Here is an 18,251-nt window from a genome sequence, read left to right on the forward strand (position 1 = left end):
GTGATTTCATCTTTTAGTTGAAGTCATAAAATAAGTAAGCTGTATATAATTTCATGGACAAGGCTTGTTTGGGAGGGAATATTCTGCCTGGCGTTAAAGTTCAGGATGAAACAAGTGAGATGAAAGAGGAAGGAAAAAATAAAGCAGGAGGGGAGGAGGTTGTGGAGAAAGGGGAGTTATGCTGCTATCAAACTGGAAATAAAGAAACATAAGAGAGAGGAAAAGAAAAAAAGATGAGGGACTGAAATGGATATTGAGTTAATTTGTGTAGCTGCATATTAGGAGAGTTACATTAGGTGATTGACTTAAACTGCCGTTTTTTCCAAAGAGGAATGATGTAGGCAAACAGAAAAACTGAGTGGCTGTGTGGGGGGGTGTCACATGCACATTTGTGCGTCGTTGACTTCTCTGTAGAAACCTTTCTCTGCTGCTGTCAGTGCGACAGTTAAATGGAGTTCAGGTTTAAAGGATCGAGTGTTTAAAGCGGGTATATTTTGTGTAATAGTTATGTACCGTGACTACTTTTTTGTATTAACTATAAGCCTGGCTGACAAGTGGACAATTCAGGGGTACTGAGGTCATACTGACCTGTTTTTCTTCAGGCTTTAATGTTAAATCAGATTAAATTGTACTACACCCAGCGACGCTGTAAGGCTGTACACGTTGAAACTAATCATGTTCTTTATGGATGTTTAAATATAATTGTCAATGTGTTATGTATGATTATGGGTTAAAATGCAGTTGCTGAAGAACTAGATATATTTGAGTAGCATTATACCTGCAGTACTTGATGGTTTTGCCATCTTTGATCAAAAAATCCATATTGAGCTTTCAGTATACTCTAGTTCAACACTTCTGCATTTACTCCTTGCCTATGTTGTCAGGCTGTAGAAAGTCTACCCTGTGATGCAGAACCAGGGTAAATTACATGATTGACAGCTGTAATTATTAATCGGTGATCAGATTCTGCCAGTTGCTACTGAAGGGTGAATCTGCTCATGACTCTATAGCTTCTCTTTTCTACAGCAGCATGAAACAACATCAGGTTATTTCTATTTACATTTAGTGTTTTGATTTGGACCAATAGGAGAGAGCTGTGGTATGATTATTTCATGTTATTTATTTTAACTAGGAGATGCACATTGAGATTAAAAATCCCTTTTACAAGAGTGCAGCAGCACAGTTAATCAGGTTTCAGACTGGGTTGTGACTAAAATAGACATACACAAAAGTACAAGGCAAGTATAAAAGAAGGAATATAAGGACTTTGTTAAAATATTTAAATGAATTATGTAAATCATCTACAGCCAGACATGTCAGCTTCCGTGTTTTTTAAAATCAAATGTAACATGTATAAGCAGTACTTTTTTTCCTCTTGATTTCAGTTCTTGCAGCTTTAATTGAGAAGGGCAGTTGAGGCGAGAGTGTATTAATCAGTTTTAGAATGTAAATAAATCATTCATTTGGACAAATGTGGAACAAATCACACTTAATTTTGTGAGCTAATTATAAAATTATGGTAATTACTCAAGGTGCCTTGATAGGTAATGAAGGTGTGAAGCCTTTACGTCTAATACACTGCTCTGTTTCAGATGCATTTGTGATGTTATATGCTGAGGTTGTACTGATTATATTGCAGAAACAAAACTGCTATAGAATTTACTGTGTAGTTCATTGAGATGCTTCGAGAATGGTGTAGAAATATGTTTGACATGTTGAGAGACTGAATCATGAAATGGTGAAGAAGCAAAGACTCAAACCTTCTTGTCGATTTTATTGTCAGTAGCTATGACGCTAATCCAGCAGAAGTATTAGTTGGATGTTTAATGCTTCTGCTACCATTAACGTTGAAATCTGAGGCTGAAACTGATCATATGTATTCATATAAACTGTCTAAAGGAGACCATTTGAGACCCATTTTCACCCGTGTGTGTGGAGGTGACAGGTCAGGATTTCAATATGCTTTTTTAGTCTCTATACATTTAGTATCTGTTTCGGTTGTCTCTAACCCACTTCAACCCTATACAAGTATTCACAACTGCAACAGCAAATCCTTTTTAAAAAGAAGGAAAAGGAACAGTCTTGATTGCAGTTTATCTTAAGTCTCCTCAGTTGAGTTACAATGAGATCATCAGAATAAAACATCTGAAATTACTGGAACATAAAGCTTTCCTCAGTGTCACCCAAAGATGTGCGTTTATTTTCCTTTTCAGGGACAGAAGTTGGAGCCCAGTTTGATGCGATGCTGTCACATCCCCTGTGGAAGCCGTCCAATTGACTATGCTGTGAAAATCAGCAACAAACTGCTGCTTGACATCCGTCGCCACGTCAAAAAATACTACTCAGTGAGTATATCTCTGTTTTCCCTGTTTGTTTGTTTTTTTGTTTTGTTTTTTTTACCTGCCATAATCTATAAACCAACTCCTAAATATATTAATCTTTCACTTGATGGAACATAAATTCAAATGGCTAAAGAAGCCACAACTTGTGATAATTGACCTTCCGTGATGTGTTTGTGAAAGGGTTGGAGTGTATTTAACACAATGGGGGACGCAACCGATGTAGTCATGGTAAGAGAAACCATCAAAAGATGTTGGACAAAAGATGAGGGAGACCTCAGCAGGGCCCTGCATTGACATTTTCAACCAAAGAGCACATTATGCTTATAAATGAAAAGAGCACTGGATAAATTTAGAGACGCATTATCCATGAAAATACTTAAATTGCCATTCTTCCTCAGAATTCTAAGTTAAAGGCAGTTTAACATGCACTGTTGGCAGATGTTTTCTTATTGGGCGTCTTCTTCTCATGGACAAATGACCAAGGGGGATTACTATGGCTGAAGGATGTTTAAAACAATAATTAATCCAGTGCTTAAGTTATGACATTAACTTGCTTTCATGAATTAAAATGTTAATATTTGCAGTAAATCTAAAAGTGAGGTCCTAAATAGTTTACAAATCAATTCTGAATTTTGGGCCTTAAAATGTATTACATTTATTTGTAGTTGTTGTTAAAGGTGTATTTATCGCACTGCAACGAAACTATAACATGAAACCAGCACAGAACAAATAATAAATACAAACTGTGCAGCCCAGTCTGGATTAGTTGAAGCACATCCAAATAGTGTGTCTCTGTGGTGTGTGCTACTTATCAATAAATGGGTACTTGTTGGAGTTAAAGGGACAATACATAGAGGCATTGCTGCATAATAAAAGTATGCAACTGAACATGATGAGCTTAGTGGCAGCTTAGATCAGTGTTTGATGGGACTGGGTGTTCCTCATTTTTTACTTACTTCTAAAAACTACATTTGTTGACGTTTTTATTACTCATGGCAGAATATTCCATATCTGAGGACCTTTCACTGATAAAAGAGGACTGACCAAATGTAGTTTGGTATTTTTTTAGTTTGCCGTCTCCACTAGCAGCTCCCACTGTGATGGTGTCTTTTCTGTAACATTTTAGTGTCATTTTCAAGATCTTTATTTGTCACATGTAGATGTTCAGGTACACTCACAATAAAATGGAATTGCAACAAGCACCCCTGTGCAAACTGTGCATAGCTTTAGAAGATAAAATATATAAAATATAAAATGTACATATGGACATACAGTGTAAACAGCAGTAATATGTGCAATATGTTACAAAACGTGGAGCAAGTGGCACCATTCACACACTTAAAGATCCATTTCAAGTGAGACATTTGTAAAGTTCTCAAAATTTAACAGATTGTACTTTGAATTATGCAACAGTGCCATTTGTGGCCCTTGGTCCAACATTATAAGGCATCTTTGAATGCTAAATTTATGCATTTCACTGTTGTTCATTCATAATTATATTTTCATTATTGTATGATCACACAAATATGAGAAATGTTCATTATGTTAGAATGAGGTGTTTATATCTACACAGAGAACAGATGTCATTCTACGGAAGTTCCCCTAATTTTTCTACTTGAAGATATATTAACATCACATACTATCTTTGTAATAACAATGATAATAATTATAATATTTATTTCTGCTGTATTCCACTTACAATAACAAGTTTACACAGTGCTTTGGCAGACAAACAGGATAACCAAAAAACAAATAGGTAGTTGGACCCTCAGCAGCATCAGCAATTACCCAAACAAGAATGAAAGAGAGCTTATGTTGTGAGAAAAAAATGACTCAGAAGGAAAAATAATACAGACAAATACAATACTCATATAACAACTACATCACCACAAAATGTCCAGGGGAAAAATCTGATATCATTAAAGACATTGTCAAACTTCTGTTAAAATTCTTCTTTTTCACATATAAATAATATTTCAGAGGAAATGCATGACAGAAATGAAGTGAAATGAAGCTACAAGAATATATCCTCGTTTGAGGTCCACGTAGAGGTCAGCCTTGTAACACAGAGCTTAGCGAGCACAGACTTTTAACCGAGCCCAGAAACGGGATAACTCATTTTGCATTGTGTTGGGGTTAACAAACTAGCGAGCCAGCCCAGAAACGGGATAACGCAAAATGTGTCCTTTAACGTATTTTACGTTGTGGTTAATGATTTAACGAGCAAGCACAGAAACAAGCCCCAGGCTCACTGTCTGACTGTAGGGATGATTGAATCTTTCAAGATCTAAAAATACAAACATGAATTTCTCCTGGATTATACAAACTGTAATAATCTGTTTTTCCACTGAGGAAAAAAAAGTGGTTGTTTTGTGTTGTTCCAGTGAAGCATCACACATACTGTATTAAGCAATCCTGATTTTTGACGTTTTCAGATATATTTAAAATACTTGAATATGTTGCTGCACTGACTTTTACTTGCACAGTGGATGTCAGCTGAGTACAGACAAACCCATCCAACACCACCTCTCGATATGCTGTGATTGATCAAATCTTAATATGTCACATCTTGCATTAAAGTGTGCACGATCCGATCACTTGGACATTTGTGCAGCAGAGTGGGTGAACCCTTCTCTCTAAAGCTGAGAAAAGTCTTGCTGCCTTTCTTTGCATTACAGTGCAGCAATGCACATCTTAAAGGTTCCCTGAACACTGTTACTTGAATTAATGTTTGTGTTGGAAGTGATAATTACTGGTGGGTAGATCCCTTTTGAACTCACACCAATGCAGAGAGCAGCTCGTCACTGTACTCTGCGTCTAACGAGTGGCCCGAGACTGAAATAAACTGGATGCCTGTGTTGTCTTTGTAGAGGGCCCACTCTTTTTCTCTCTGTCTCACTGGTAGCTTCTAACACCTTGGTCTCGAGTAAGTGGAATGCACTGTCTGTAAAAGTGTGTGTGTGCGGGGGTTACTCTCCCACAGTGCTGAACAGAAATCAATTAGTGTGGTGAATGTGTGGGGAGCGAGTCCCCCTCAACCCCTTTGTCAAGATGTGTGAAACAGCTGCTACCACTGAATACTTACACCTCACACAGCAACACACACATGCACGCACACACACCACTGGAGGCTGAACAGCAGTGGACACAGCACACACAGCGGGGCAATGAAGAGGGGTAATATTGTGTAATTAAGGATTCCTTTCAGGCCGGGGGAGAGTTCAAATAGAGCTGTTTGTCTGGGCCGATAGACTGAAAGCTCTGCACCTCTCTCTCCCTGTGTGTGTGTGTGTGTACACAAATATGAGTACATGTGTGTCGGCGTCCTGAGCTAAGACCACAGAGACATTAATCATTAGTGAAATTACCTCCTGCCCCCACCCGCACCCTCATCCCCACCATTATCAATACGCCAGCACCCTGAGAATGGGCAAACACTCGTTCATCCCTCCGTTTTCTTTCTCCATCTCACACACACATACACATTCTCTGTCATCTTTCCTCCTCTCGTCCCGCTGTCGTAGGCAAAATGAGAGATTTGCTTGTTTCCTGAACCACCCAGTTCTCCTTTTTTTTTCTTTTTTAACCCCTCCCATCTAACCACCGTTGCCATGGCATTTAACAAATTATTGCAATTACCCTCGTCATGTGGGTCGCCCCTGGAAACGGGCTGAGGGGCAAGAGAAGAAAGGGGGAGGGAGAGAGAGAGAGAAAGGGTGAATGAAGACCAGAGAAGGTGATAATCCTGTTTTGAACAAAAGGTCAAATTGTTGAATAGAGAAGCTTTGATTAAGCGGAGGAGGTACAAAGTGGAACCGTTTGAGCTCTATTCACAGTGTGTGTGCGTGTGTGTGTGTGTGTGTGTGTATGCGTGTGTGTGTGTAAGTGTAAGAGTTTGTGCGTGTTTGTGAAGTAGACCGATTTTAGGTGTATTCACTTCACAGAGTTGGAAGTGTTGACTGCTGAAGCACAAAAACAGTGAGTGCTCTTTGTGGTGTGTGTGTGTGTGGCCAGGTAGATTCCACAGAGCAGGAGTCATGTCAGACAAGCTGCATCGCTGTAGGTGCATTTCCATCCAGCGTTTTTTCTGCATTTTCAGTTTGCACCTTCAAACTCCAAGATCCACAGAAAATATCTATACAAATCTTTTGTACTTGGTGCAAGATTAGTGTGTTCAACTAAATTAATTGCCAGTAAGTGAAACCCAAGCTCTCTAGTTTTTACTGACTTTTTCACTGATTATGTTTTTCTGCAAGCTTTGTCTCTTTTAGGTATATCCTATTTCAGTGCGTGGAACAAAAGGCAATTTTCTACTATGTGGACAATGAAGTTTAAACCGACTCACCCCAAAACCCCAGTGGAAATGCCAAAAAATGTGAAAATAAATGTTTTTTTACGCTTAAGAGATGTGGAAAAATTCATGTATCGATATTTTTTTTTAATTTTATTTAAGTTTTATTTAACTAAGTTTGTCCCATTGAGATGGGGGATCTCTTTTTCAATGGACACCTGGCTGAGGCGGCAGCAGTACAGTCACACCGTTACAGTTTTACAATAATAAAAGCATTTTGCAAACAGAAAAACGTATACAATCAGTCGAAGCATTTACAGACCAACAGTCTTAGAGGATAAATGTGAGTAAGTGCAATGGAAACTGATTCAGTGAACAATTTTCATGCCTGCGTGTGTGGACCGATAAGGAAAGTAATCTAAACACCACCATGAAGAGCTGCAGAAACAAATGATTGACAAAGAGACAAGAGTTTAAAGTAATGTTTGTTGTTGCATGAAACACCACGTCTGGCAATGCTGAAACAATGAACCAACTCTATAAATTGACCCCATTGTGGGTCTAATTCTACCCAGTGTACCGCTTTGAAAAGTGCCACAAATTCAGAGAGAGGGCAATAAGTGGACTTGTGACAGTAGTTCAGGGACAGGAGATGCCCCTGCAGAACCATGTGAGTGCCTGATTTTTACCCCACCCCAAAAGGGGAGGCAAGGGGTATTGTTTTTGGTTCGCAGCAAAACTATTGGTTGAATTCATACCAACCTGAGTTTATAGATTGCCACTGACCCAGAATAGATCTCATTACATTTTGAGAAAAGTAGGTCCATGTTAAAAATTTTTTATGAGTTTTAAAAATCTTCTTTTCCCCATTCACTTATAATGGGCGAAATTTCAAATATCTGTAACAGTAAACTATTGGTTGAATTCGTACCTAATTGGGTTTGTCGATTGCCAGTGATCCAGAATAGATGTCATTACATTTTGGGAAATGTATGTCAACATTAAAATTTTTTATGAATTTTTTTATGTCTTTTTTTCCCATTTACTCATAATGGGTGAAATTTCACATGTCTGTAGCAGCAAAACTATTTGTTGAATTTATACCAAATTGTGTTTATAGATTGCTAGAGACCTAGAAAAGATTTGGTTACATTTTGGAAAAAGTAGGTCAAAATTAAAGTTTTTTATGATTTTTTTTCCCCATATTTTTTCATCTCCCATTTGCAGGTGAAAGTTCAAATCTCTATAAAAACATCAAATTTGTTTCAGTTTACTTCAAACTTGCCACATATATAGAGGCAATTGATATGCTGACATCACCACACATATAGATATGATGACATCAACTGGATTGATGCCAAAATAAGCTACAATACATGTAAGGGGTGGGGTTTGTACAACTTTATCATGAAAAACCATCTCATCGAAACAAATCGGTATCATATTAAATGTGTGCTGTATTTAAAATATCTGTGCTGGTTGACTTTGCCATCACACTGTCTTTTCCACAGGGAACTAAATCCCTGAAGTGTTCATCGAACTAACCAGACTCAAACAACAATAGTAGTGACTCTGTGTCCATCTTGGCCATCTTATGTTATTGAGAGACAGTGCTTTGTTTTTAACATGTTATTTCACATCCAGACATACAAGGCGATTGTGGCAGCGGTAACAGATGAACATCAGATGTTTCCTAACAAACATGGTGTTTCATGGAGCAATGTAATGGCTTCAGTTACCTGTTGGAAAATGAACAAGGTTTGGTTCATTGACTTTAAAGGTTAGAGGACATTTATATTGATTAAAAAAATTTCATGATAGAAAGTGTCTGAAACAGCTGACTCCACATGAGCATCAAGGTGGAAAAGCTCAGGAAGATTTTCAGACAGGAAGTAGTGTATTGACCTGTTTCCACCTATGAACTGAATTTTATGTGGATTATATGTGCATGATGAAATCTAGGATGCACCAGTATGATGTCTGGACATGAGAATCGGCTGATATTTGTTGATATTGGCCAATATCAGTATGGGCATGTAAGATATCACACTGATGGCAGTTACAGATATCGATCTGTTGGACTTTGTTTTTGTTGTTGTTTTTTTTAAAAATAATTCTTATGCTTGTGATCATTTAATATAATTTGAAGGGCTGACAGACTTTTTTTTATTAACTTATAATGAATGTTTCTTTATAAAGAGGTTTCAAATACCTGAAAATAACACCAGCTTTGGTATCTGGTACTGGGCAAAATGTCACTATAAATAGCAGGATCTGCCAAGATTTTTTGCAATTTTGCATCCTGAAATAAGTCATATAATTTGTTTAACTATCACTTAAATATTGTCTTAACAGCAGTAAATGAAAAGGCATAAATTAACACTTTCTTCTGCTGATTTTTTTTTTTCTTTTTAAATTTTAAATTTATGATGGTTTTGAATTTAAACCCTTCTAATGTTGTATTACAATGCCTTAATTCAGAGAAGTGCACCAATTTAACTGCTTTCATCATCAATGAATTTATCTGTTATTCATGAATTAATTTCTCATTGAAGGGAAAACAGAAAGTGAAAACTGCATACATGCTACCGGACTTATAACTACTGCTTTTTGACTGTCTTAATAAGTACATTTTTTTTGCTGTGTTTGACCAATTAATCACTTATCAGAGTCCCCGTGGTTTAATTTAACTTCTTATTCTCCTAATTGTTTTAGTTCTAGTCTGAAGGGTCTGCAGCAGCTGCTCGCTTTGACCCACCGCCGCAGGATGTTGAAGTATCCGACGCTAAAGTGGAAGAATCTGAGAGAGCAGTTTGGAGCTAGCTGGAAGAGATGAGTGTTAAATACATGAACAAAGATGAGGAAGGAGAGAGAGGGTATATTTCGCGGTGGGCCCTGTCGTGGCCTGGTCTTGCCTCTGTTTGGTTAAATTATGTGGAACTCATTTGACGTCTGCATTCAGTGTGTCAGGTATCCACTGCTATAATTATGCAATTATGAGCCTTTATTCTCTCACGTCCCACTGTACACCACCACCCCCCTCCCTCGTTTCAGCAAACTGCCTCAATTAGATGTTTTTTTTTTTCTTTTTCATTTTTCTCCTGTCTCTCTCTTCCTTTTTTAGTTCTTATATATTATACCTACCTCACTCAGGTTTAGTGTCTTTTTTTTTTTTTTTGTCTGGTTTTATCGCATTGGTTTGGGTTCCAACCTTCTCAGGCTGTGCTGTGTGTCTTATTAATTCATTTTACGGATGTGAATTGGAAACGATTAATATGTTTGCACTCACACTAACTGTAGTGTGTCTGCGCATGTGACACCCATGGGAACCGTCATGTGTGCCAAAGCTTGTGTCATAAGAAAACCACACATACAAAAAAAAAAAAAAAAATCAGATCAAACAGCCTCCCTCACTCTCATACTCCTTATCTGCTGCCACTGTGATCCATTGTCCTGCATATGTTTTTATCAGAGATGGTGAAGCAACCTCATTTCCCATAATGCCCGGTTCTTTGTGCAAGAGCAGGAGAGGTGTTTAGATAATTAGTCCCGGAGCTGGTATTTGTGGGTAAAGCTGTGAACTGCAGGGCTTTCTAATTGATTTGGGACATATGTGTGTGTTTGGTTTTCATTTGGAGGAGATTGGCTGTGTGTGTGTTGTTTGTGTGAGTGTGAAATCAACGACTTCCAGGGCTTTTTCCGGTCTACGTTCTACCCCATCTCCTGTTTGATTTCATAAAAAGCATCTTTAATGTGTAATACGTACTTGTTACTGAATCGTGAGGTTTGTTATTTGCCATTATTTGCCATTTGCTTAGGATTTTCACTGACTACATCAGATGACTCAAAAAAATAAACTACTTATGTAATTCTAATATCAGACTGGGGTCCCCAATAAATTTGTAAATGTGTAATAATAAGTATGTCATGAAATTTTAAACCCATAGCCAAGATACTATAGCACATGCTAATAAGTTAATTACTGAACAAATCTGCAGGGATGTCCAGTACTTTATATATTTTGTGTTCCATAAATCTAAAGTTGAAAATGCAAGTGGAGCATGTCATTCACCCATGAAGACCCAAACTTCCACTGGCGACCAAAAGTATCTACTGTTTTAAAATGTTTAATATCTGTTCATTCACAAATTCTATTAATACATGTAAATAGTGTAAAATGCAGTTTGTCGTCTTTTCAGATATGACCCATTTGGATGTTCAGAGGTGCCGTAGTGAACATGGAAACACCATCATCTTCTACAACATTGATTTGCCAGTAAAACATATGAAGTTTGATCAATGACAGTGGATGGACACACTTGGATTCTGTTAAATTAATGATACATTTGCTGAAAAACTCACTTTTTCTTCAGTTTTCTCTGTTTTGATATAATAACCTTTGAATTTATTCTGAGCTTTCATGAACATCTAAATCAGGTATAGGAAATTGAATATAGGAAAATACATGATGCATAGTAAATGCAAAGTACAGAAGATAATATCATAATGAACTGTGATAAATCACTTGAGAAAGGTTGAACAGAGAGAAAAATTCATTCGGGAACTGACACAAAAGTAGGGCTGGGTCTTTGTGGGTTAATACTGTGCCAGTGCTCTGGGTGGATCAGACACCCTCCACTATCGTTCTAGAAGCGGAGTGAAGGTTGTCTGGGTCATTTGACTAGTTGGAGAAAGTTGAGAAGGTATGTCATGATATTAAAATGATTAAATCCCCACAAAAGAAGTCAAAGATTTGTGTCATTTTCAGCATTTAAATGGAGATCAAAGTTGGTTGTTCTTTAATGTTGAAAGATGGACTTTCAGAGCAATAATGCACAGATAGTAAATGAAAGGAGAATGACAGTCCTGCCACTGTGCGGTGGAAATATTGTCCTTTAATCTGGTGGAGTACCACCAGCAAGTCAGACCATGAACCCACTGTAACTTAACATGGGACGGTCCACAACAGCATGAAATAGTAGCCACTGGATAATTCAACATGTCTGTCCTGAAACACAAAATTTTTCTACATTCTACATAGAACTGGATGATATGAGCATGTATCACGATATAAATAAAATCTCTATTTTTGTCAAGCTTAAATTTTCTCTTACTCATAAGTTAGTTGTGAAGACATCAGAAAGTTTTTTTTGATTTAAATATTTATTTTCTGTCAGAGGTTGAACATGACAGCTTTTTCAGATAAATAAAACAGGTACATATATTTAAAACTAAACTAAAAGTCTGACCAGCAGGAAAAAGCTTTCAAGTTTTAAGAGAGAACACAAACAAAACAGACCATCTTCACCAAACAATACTGGAGGTATGTATGTGGGGGTGTGTTCCTTAACTGCCATAACTGGCGTAAAACCAAAAGAGAAACTTATGGAAAGGCGAGCATTTGCATTCTTCACATAAGCTACATGTATTCGTTCGATACTCTTCCGTATTTTATTGAACCGAAGCTGGTTCAATACAAAAAACAGTTCAGTATGAAAGGATTCGCACCCTGCTTTTCAGGGACCCGGTTGTCTCGGTCACATTTTCTTGAGAGAACAGTCATGACCTCCCACTGCAGCCCAAACATTAGTGTGTGTGCTGTGGCTGGCTGTTACGCCTGTGCTGTGTGTGTGTGTCAACCTAACTTGATGTGGCTCTAGGGTGATTGGTTCGGTGCAGCGCTACTTAATTATGATTGGCTGTTCTTATGTCTATGAAAACATGGACGAATGAATTCTGTCTAAATTGTATCGAGCATGTCTCATATTTCTTTCAAGGAAAAGTTATTTCGCGATATAAATCGTTATCGTTTTATCGCCCAGCCATAATTCTACATTGTACAGTTTTATTAGCAATCTGCAGAAGTATTACATGAAAAAATACATTAGCATATATCTAAAGTCAAGCATTGGGAACTGATCTACAAAAGTGGATCTATGCATCTCTGTTAAATCCAGCATTGAGGTACAGCCGTGGAACAGGAGGGGTCATCACCCACAAACTGCAGGGTTGTTGGTGCTATTCTTATCTCCTTGTATTGAGGTGCCCTCAGGCAGACACTGTAGGCAGGGGAGAGCTGCCACAGCTGTTGTAAAGTCATTTGTGCATCAGTATGATAGAAAAACACTATATAAATGCAGCTCATGTACCCTTCATGTAAAATCCAGCCCTCAGTCGACCCAGTGGTCTGTGGATGAACTCACCATCTGAGTCGACGTCACTGACATGTGACAGGCTCTGAGCAGTTTTGTAAAGAACAAAGGAGGTGGAGTTGCTGCGTCCAGGTGTGTTAAGGTGATGCAAACCCCTTCGACTGAAGGATGTAATTGCTGTCAAAGGTGCCTCAACTAAATATGGACCTGAAAGAGGTTGCATACTTGAGCAATCAAGTATAAGGCACTTAATTTAGATTAATTTGCAGAGTATTTATCTGCTGATCAGTGTCACAGCTTAATTATACTGTCTGTGCATCAGAGTTAAAAAACATGAAAAAGTTCAGGCGGGAGTGATTTTGTTTTTTTTTTTTTTAATGGACACTGAAAACATCCTAATAAGTGTGGTATGATTGTGTGATGGTTTGTTTTCCCATCCATGCAGGTTTTTCAGAAATCTCCATAAATGCATTTGTGTGCTCGCTCATGTGACATCTCTGCATATTTGGTTGGTTCTTGGCATGAAAAAGGAAGTTTTCCTCACAGTGGAAACTGGGTTATATTGAGTGAAAAAAGCTGATCAGGAGACTCGACAATAAAGAACATAGGAATCAATGAGCCCATCCACATGATGTTGCATTTCTATAGAATGGCAGCTGCTCTGATTTTGAATGGGGTTTGTTTTGAGTGATTTGATGGAGGGAGGATGGATAGATGGAAGAAAGAAGCAAAGGCGTTGATGGTGGTGGGTCTTATGCTCTGTCATTAGTTGGGCATTAACTCCCTCCCTTTTAAAGCCCCCTTAGTAATGACAGGGCATAAGAAGCAGAGGGGGTGGAGGGGTTTGAAGAATAATACACAGAGATTGAGAGGGTTAGACCACAGCACCTGCCCAGGGTCACTACCTCACCCCAGGGGGTCCTAACTACTGCCGTTTTGGCTGTCCACTGCTCTGCCTGTCTGACAAGCGCTCGCGGAGCAGGACCGTGACACACAGCAGCTGAGGATACATTCAGATGTAAAGACATGGGTGGGATGTGAAGTCAGATGTAAACGTCGCCTATGCCCATTTTGCACTTGTTTTTCATGTTACAATTTCTCTTTCTTTCCTCCAACTACTTTTGTTGTCACTTGTGTTGTGCTGAATTAGAGTGGCTAAATAGAAGCAACAATTTCCCTCATTACCAGAAACAGTTTTTAAAGTGTCTTGAAGCAACAAAAGTTTTTTTGTCAATTTTAACAACACCTGTATCGATTAAATAAATGGCAACATGAACACATTTTATAAATAAGTCATCACATACAACAGTGGGGCTGCTATAAATGTTTTGTAATGCTGATGTTTTTTTGTTTGAGCTTTTAATTTCTACAGTGTGTTCATTTGTGTCTGTGTTTTAATGTTCTTAAAAATGTGTTTAGATTTGGAAAATGTTCAATGGAATTTCAAGAAGGGAAAATTAACACAGGTCAACATGACTTTTGACTCTTTAAAGTGTCCTTTTTTTATGTTTTTCAAGTACATGGAGGTAAAGTTGGTTTGTGTGTGTTTTCAGGGCTGGTTGGTGTGTGAGGACCAGGCTTGTCAGAACAGGACCAGACGTCTGCCCATCGCCTTCTCCCGTCACGGACCCATCTGCCCCGCCTGCACCAGGGCGACTCTCAGACCTGAGGTGATGCACACACATAGACACAGCTAAACCCCTGAACTGCACCTGAAAGGAGTGTCCGAGCACGTTTCGAACACAAAAAGACACCCACAATCTGGGCTGAGTGTGAGATAAATGCACACACAGCTGAATTCTGTATGTTTTGTCCAGGTGATGGTGCTATGGAGCTGAAGTCTGGCCTCTTGTGTGCTATAGATCTCTACTTATTAGTGTCACATTTCACCATATATACACCCACAGCCCTGTGATCAAAGTGATGTCTCATATTGTCTTCTGTGTGTATGTGTGACAGTGTGTCCGCGCACACGCTGCAAGGCACTAAGAGCTGGATGGTAGTTTAGCCATTAAAAGCATCTGTCTGTCTAGTGCTGGTAGCCGCCTTATGAACACTTTGTTAGCTTGACCACTGGATTTAAAAGAAACACTCTCCCTTTCAATTTGAGCGTGACGGTTCAATCTATTTTTTGTCCTCTCCTTCTCTGTCCTGTTCTCACTATTCCCGTCTCAACCGTTGCCTTAATTCCCCGTTGTCATTTTTTTTTTTTTTTTTTTTTTTATCTCGCACATTCTCTCCCATCACCCCCCCCGACTGCTTTGCTGTGTCTGGCGTTCTGTGGCGACAGGTTGTAAACCAGAGAACCAATTTTTGCTGTCACTGTAGCCACTTAGGCGGCCATTGCTGTGCCTGAGGGCCATGGCACTTTAAACTGCTGGCTGAATAAAACATTTAACTCTCAGTGCTCATTCATGCACCTTTCTCTGCCCTAAAACCTGTACCCTCTCGTTATTTTACCTGGTGCAAAACAAACTTCAGCTCTCCGCTGTCATTACATATTCTCCGAATAAACACAATAGATGCAAAAAGGATGAAAATAGTTATATCACAAACTATGAGTAAAGCTCCTTTGCATTAAGATATGCAAGGAAGTTAAAATAAGATCAACTAATATTTTTTATTTTTTCTTCACCTCTGTGCAGACCTTTCTATATATGTGGCTCTTTAATATGAAAATGGCTATGCATAATAGAAATCTGAATACCTGTATCATGCAGCGTCATTTCCAAACCTCAAAATGGAACAAACAGAGCACATTTGATATACATTTGCAGTCAATACATCTCTAGCACTTCAACCAGTATTTATGGCCAAATACTATTACATTGTCGCTGTTTTAGTTAATAAGTGAGCCTTTAAAGTGTTTATTCTACTGAGAGGTAACCTGTTTACCTAATTAATAAATGAATGAAAATATGTGTACTCAAATTGATTCATTGATACTGAATGTTAAACCAAACCCATTTTGCGTTCACCTCTGCCTGTTAAACTGGCATTTCATTTCCTGCAGAGAGACAAGTTACAGCAGGGATGTGATGTGGCACACTGTCCATCCAGTTAAATGATCTCAGTCCTTGACAGTAATGCTGGTTTGCTCCTTTTAGCAACATGTTATAACTAACAGACAGCCACTGATAGCATGGGGGATGACACTGACAAGTGGCACTGAATGTGGATGCCGCCATTAGCTGCTGTTTAAAAGCGTGAAATGAGATGATGGTTTTGAATAGGTACAGTGCTGCTAGAGAATTTGATATGTATGTATTTTACTGATATATGTATTACAGTATACCAGTGGAGATGAAGCTTCACATTGTTAGGCTTAAATTTTACATTAAGGCTTTTAATTAAATTAACATTTTGAACACTCTTGCCTTGAATATAAATAATATTTATATATTTTTTTCCAGTCACACTGAAGTTTTCTAGTTAATCGGAAAAGCTACTGTGGCCGTACAGCAAGCATCTGCTCAAGTGCCCTTCAGTAGGACATTTAAACCCTCATAATTGTAGCTGGCCTAACCTCTGACCTCACTCTGGGATGCAAACAGATTTTCCTCCGAGGAATTAGTCTAACATGATTCATATTAGGATATGTCTGAGCCAAGCTGAAGCATGGAGATTAATAGCCCAGCAGCTTACATATTAAATTGCTGCCAATTATGCAAAGTACTTAAGAGGCCATTCATGGCTGTTTGATCTGGTGGTAGATTGACTGTGCTCAAACAACTTACAATGAACGTGAGCAAGGCGCTCACCAGACCCCAGTTATCTGTTTTTATGTTATGGATGTTGGAAACTTTCCCTCTGTATTATTATGTTTAAATGTGTATTTGTAAATACCATTGCAGATTTTCACTGATATCAGCCCCAGTCAGATAGATGATCAGGGTTTCTCCCTCGCCTATGCTGCACTTTAAATGTAGAAATGTTCCTGCGGGTGTTGAAAAACACTTGTTTGTGCCAGAGCTTCTGTAAAGGAGCGTCATGTTTGTGACTCTCATTCCCTTTTCTCTCTTGCATCATGGTACATTTACCATCGCTGTGGGTGCTGCCTCTCCTCTCTCCTCCCTCTATCCGTCTCGCTCACTCTGCCTCTTCCTCTCTCCCCCTCCCTCTTTCTCTCTCACCCTCTCTCTCTCTCTGGACACAGATTCAGAGCGTGATCTGATCTCCATGTAATGGGAGAGTAATAGGCACTCTGCCTTGATTGGTTGGTAATTTGGGGGAGTTATGCACAGGTGCAATTTGTAATATTTTCAGTAAATTAAATTTCTTTCTCTTCCTCTCTCCCTCTCTCTTCATCTCTTCTCCCTCTACAGCGCTTAACTCAAATAGGCTTTTTTTTTTTCCTCACCCTGTCTCAGATCTCTGTCCTGACTTTCCTTTTCTTCCCCTTTTATTCAATGCTTTCTCCTCCTGCTCCTTTCTTTTCATTTTCTTTCTCTCCCCTCCCTCCTTAGCTCTTACACTCATTCTCTCCTCTCCTGCCTTGCTCGTTCTCTCCTCCTCTCACCCTCCCTTTTGGTCTCTCTCTTTTTCTCCCCTCGTTTTATTGATGTACGCTCAGGCGCCCATTAGAGCTCCCTTTTTCCCTCTAGTGGAAATTGCAGCATGTTAATTTTCACACAAATTACGGCAATAGCAGGTATCTCTATTTGATACATTATAGCGGGAGCAATCAGAGATAATTGAGTGCCTTTCAGAGGGAGACGGCTGCATTCACTGCCGGCTCAAAGCTGCCCCATTATCGCCTAATCGCTCTTTAAACACTGAATTTTGCCGAACAAAAATTCTTGTCATAATTTTGCTTAAGTGTATTTGGAAATCACAGTCCTTTGAGCGAGGATAATTGAAATCAAATCCCTTTCACTGGAGCTGACATTTCTACATTTCCCCCCAATTGAAATTAATTTCAAAAATTGAGCATGAATATCTTCAAATAGCAGGCAATTATGCCTTTCAATGGGGAGAAATTACCGGTGCTGAATCGTTGGAGGCTTGCGGGCGAGAGCACCAGTTAAATGCCTTTGTTTCCCGCCGTGTTTGCCTAGTAAAGATTTACATATATTGACTCATTATGGTGTCTTGTGAAGCTGATCGGCGTGACTACCACAACCGGCAATAACGCTCATCGCATCTAAAAAGCTCAAGAGTTTTAAAGCCTTGTGGCCTCACAGCTGAGGAAAAATGTATGTTTGTTTCTCTCCATCTCCCTCCCTTTTCTCACTCCCTCTCTCTGTTGCAGCTGCAGTTGTGTGAGGGCTGAATATTGTAGGTTCAGTATTTACAACGCATGTTTGCAGCTAAGCTGTAGAGGAGTAGGTTTAGAGGCCTCGGCTGTGTCATCCGCCATTCTGTGAAGCCATATTCATGTCAAGGCATGGAACAGTTCAGCAGCTTGCGTACTTTTCCATTCACTCAAAACCTCTTGTATTTTTGTCCCATCTTTTCTCACATACA

The 18,251-nt window shown here is 38.9% G+C and overlaps 1 protein-coding gene across 2 annotated transcripts in view; it reads left to right on the forward strand.

Moving 5' to 3' along the window:
- The window catches only part of pola1 (polymerase (DNA directed), alpha 1), a 64,574-nt gene that overhangs the window by 33,948 nt on the left and 12,375 nt on the right, over nt 1–18,251 (forward strand). For both annotated transcript variants that reach the window (XM_030123836.1, XM_030123835.1), the window contains exons 34-35: nt 2,214–2,345; nt 14,339–14,455. In XM_030123836.1, the coding sequence (XP_029979696.1) occupies nt 2,214–2,345; nt 14,339–14,455 (249 nt within the window). The remainder of the gene's footprint in view (nt 1–2,213; nt 2,346–14,338; nt 14,456–18,251) is intronic.

The sequence above is a fragment of the Sphaeramia orbicularis genome, chromosome 20 (assembly GCF_902148855.1).
Source record: "Sphaeramia orbicularis chromosome 20, fSphaOr1.1, whole genome shotgun sequence".
Lineage (NCBI taxonomy): Eukaryota > Metazoa > Chordata > Actinopteri > Kurtiformes > Apogonidae > Sphaeramia > Sphaeramia orbicularis.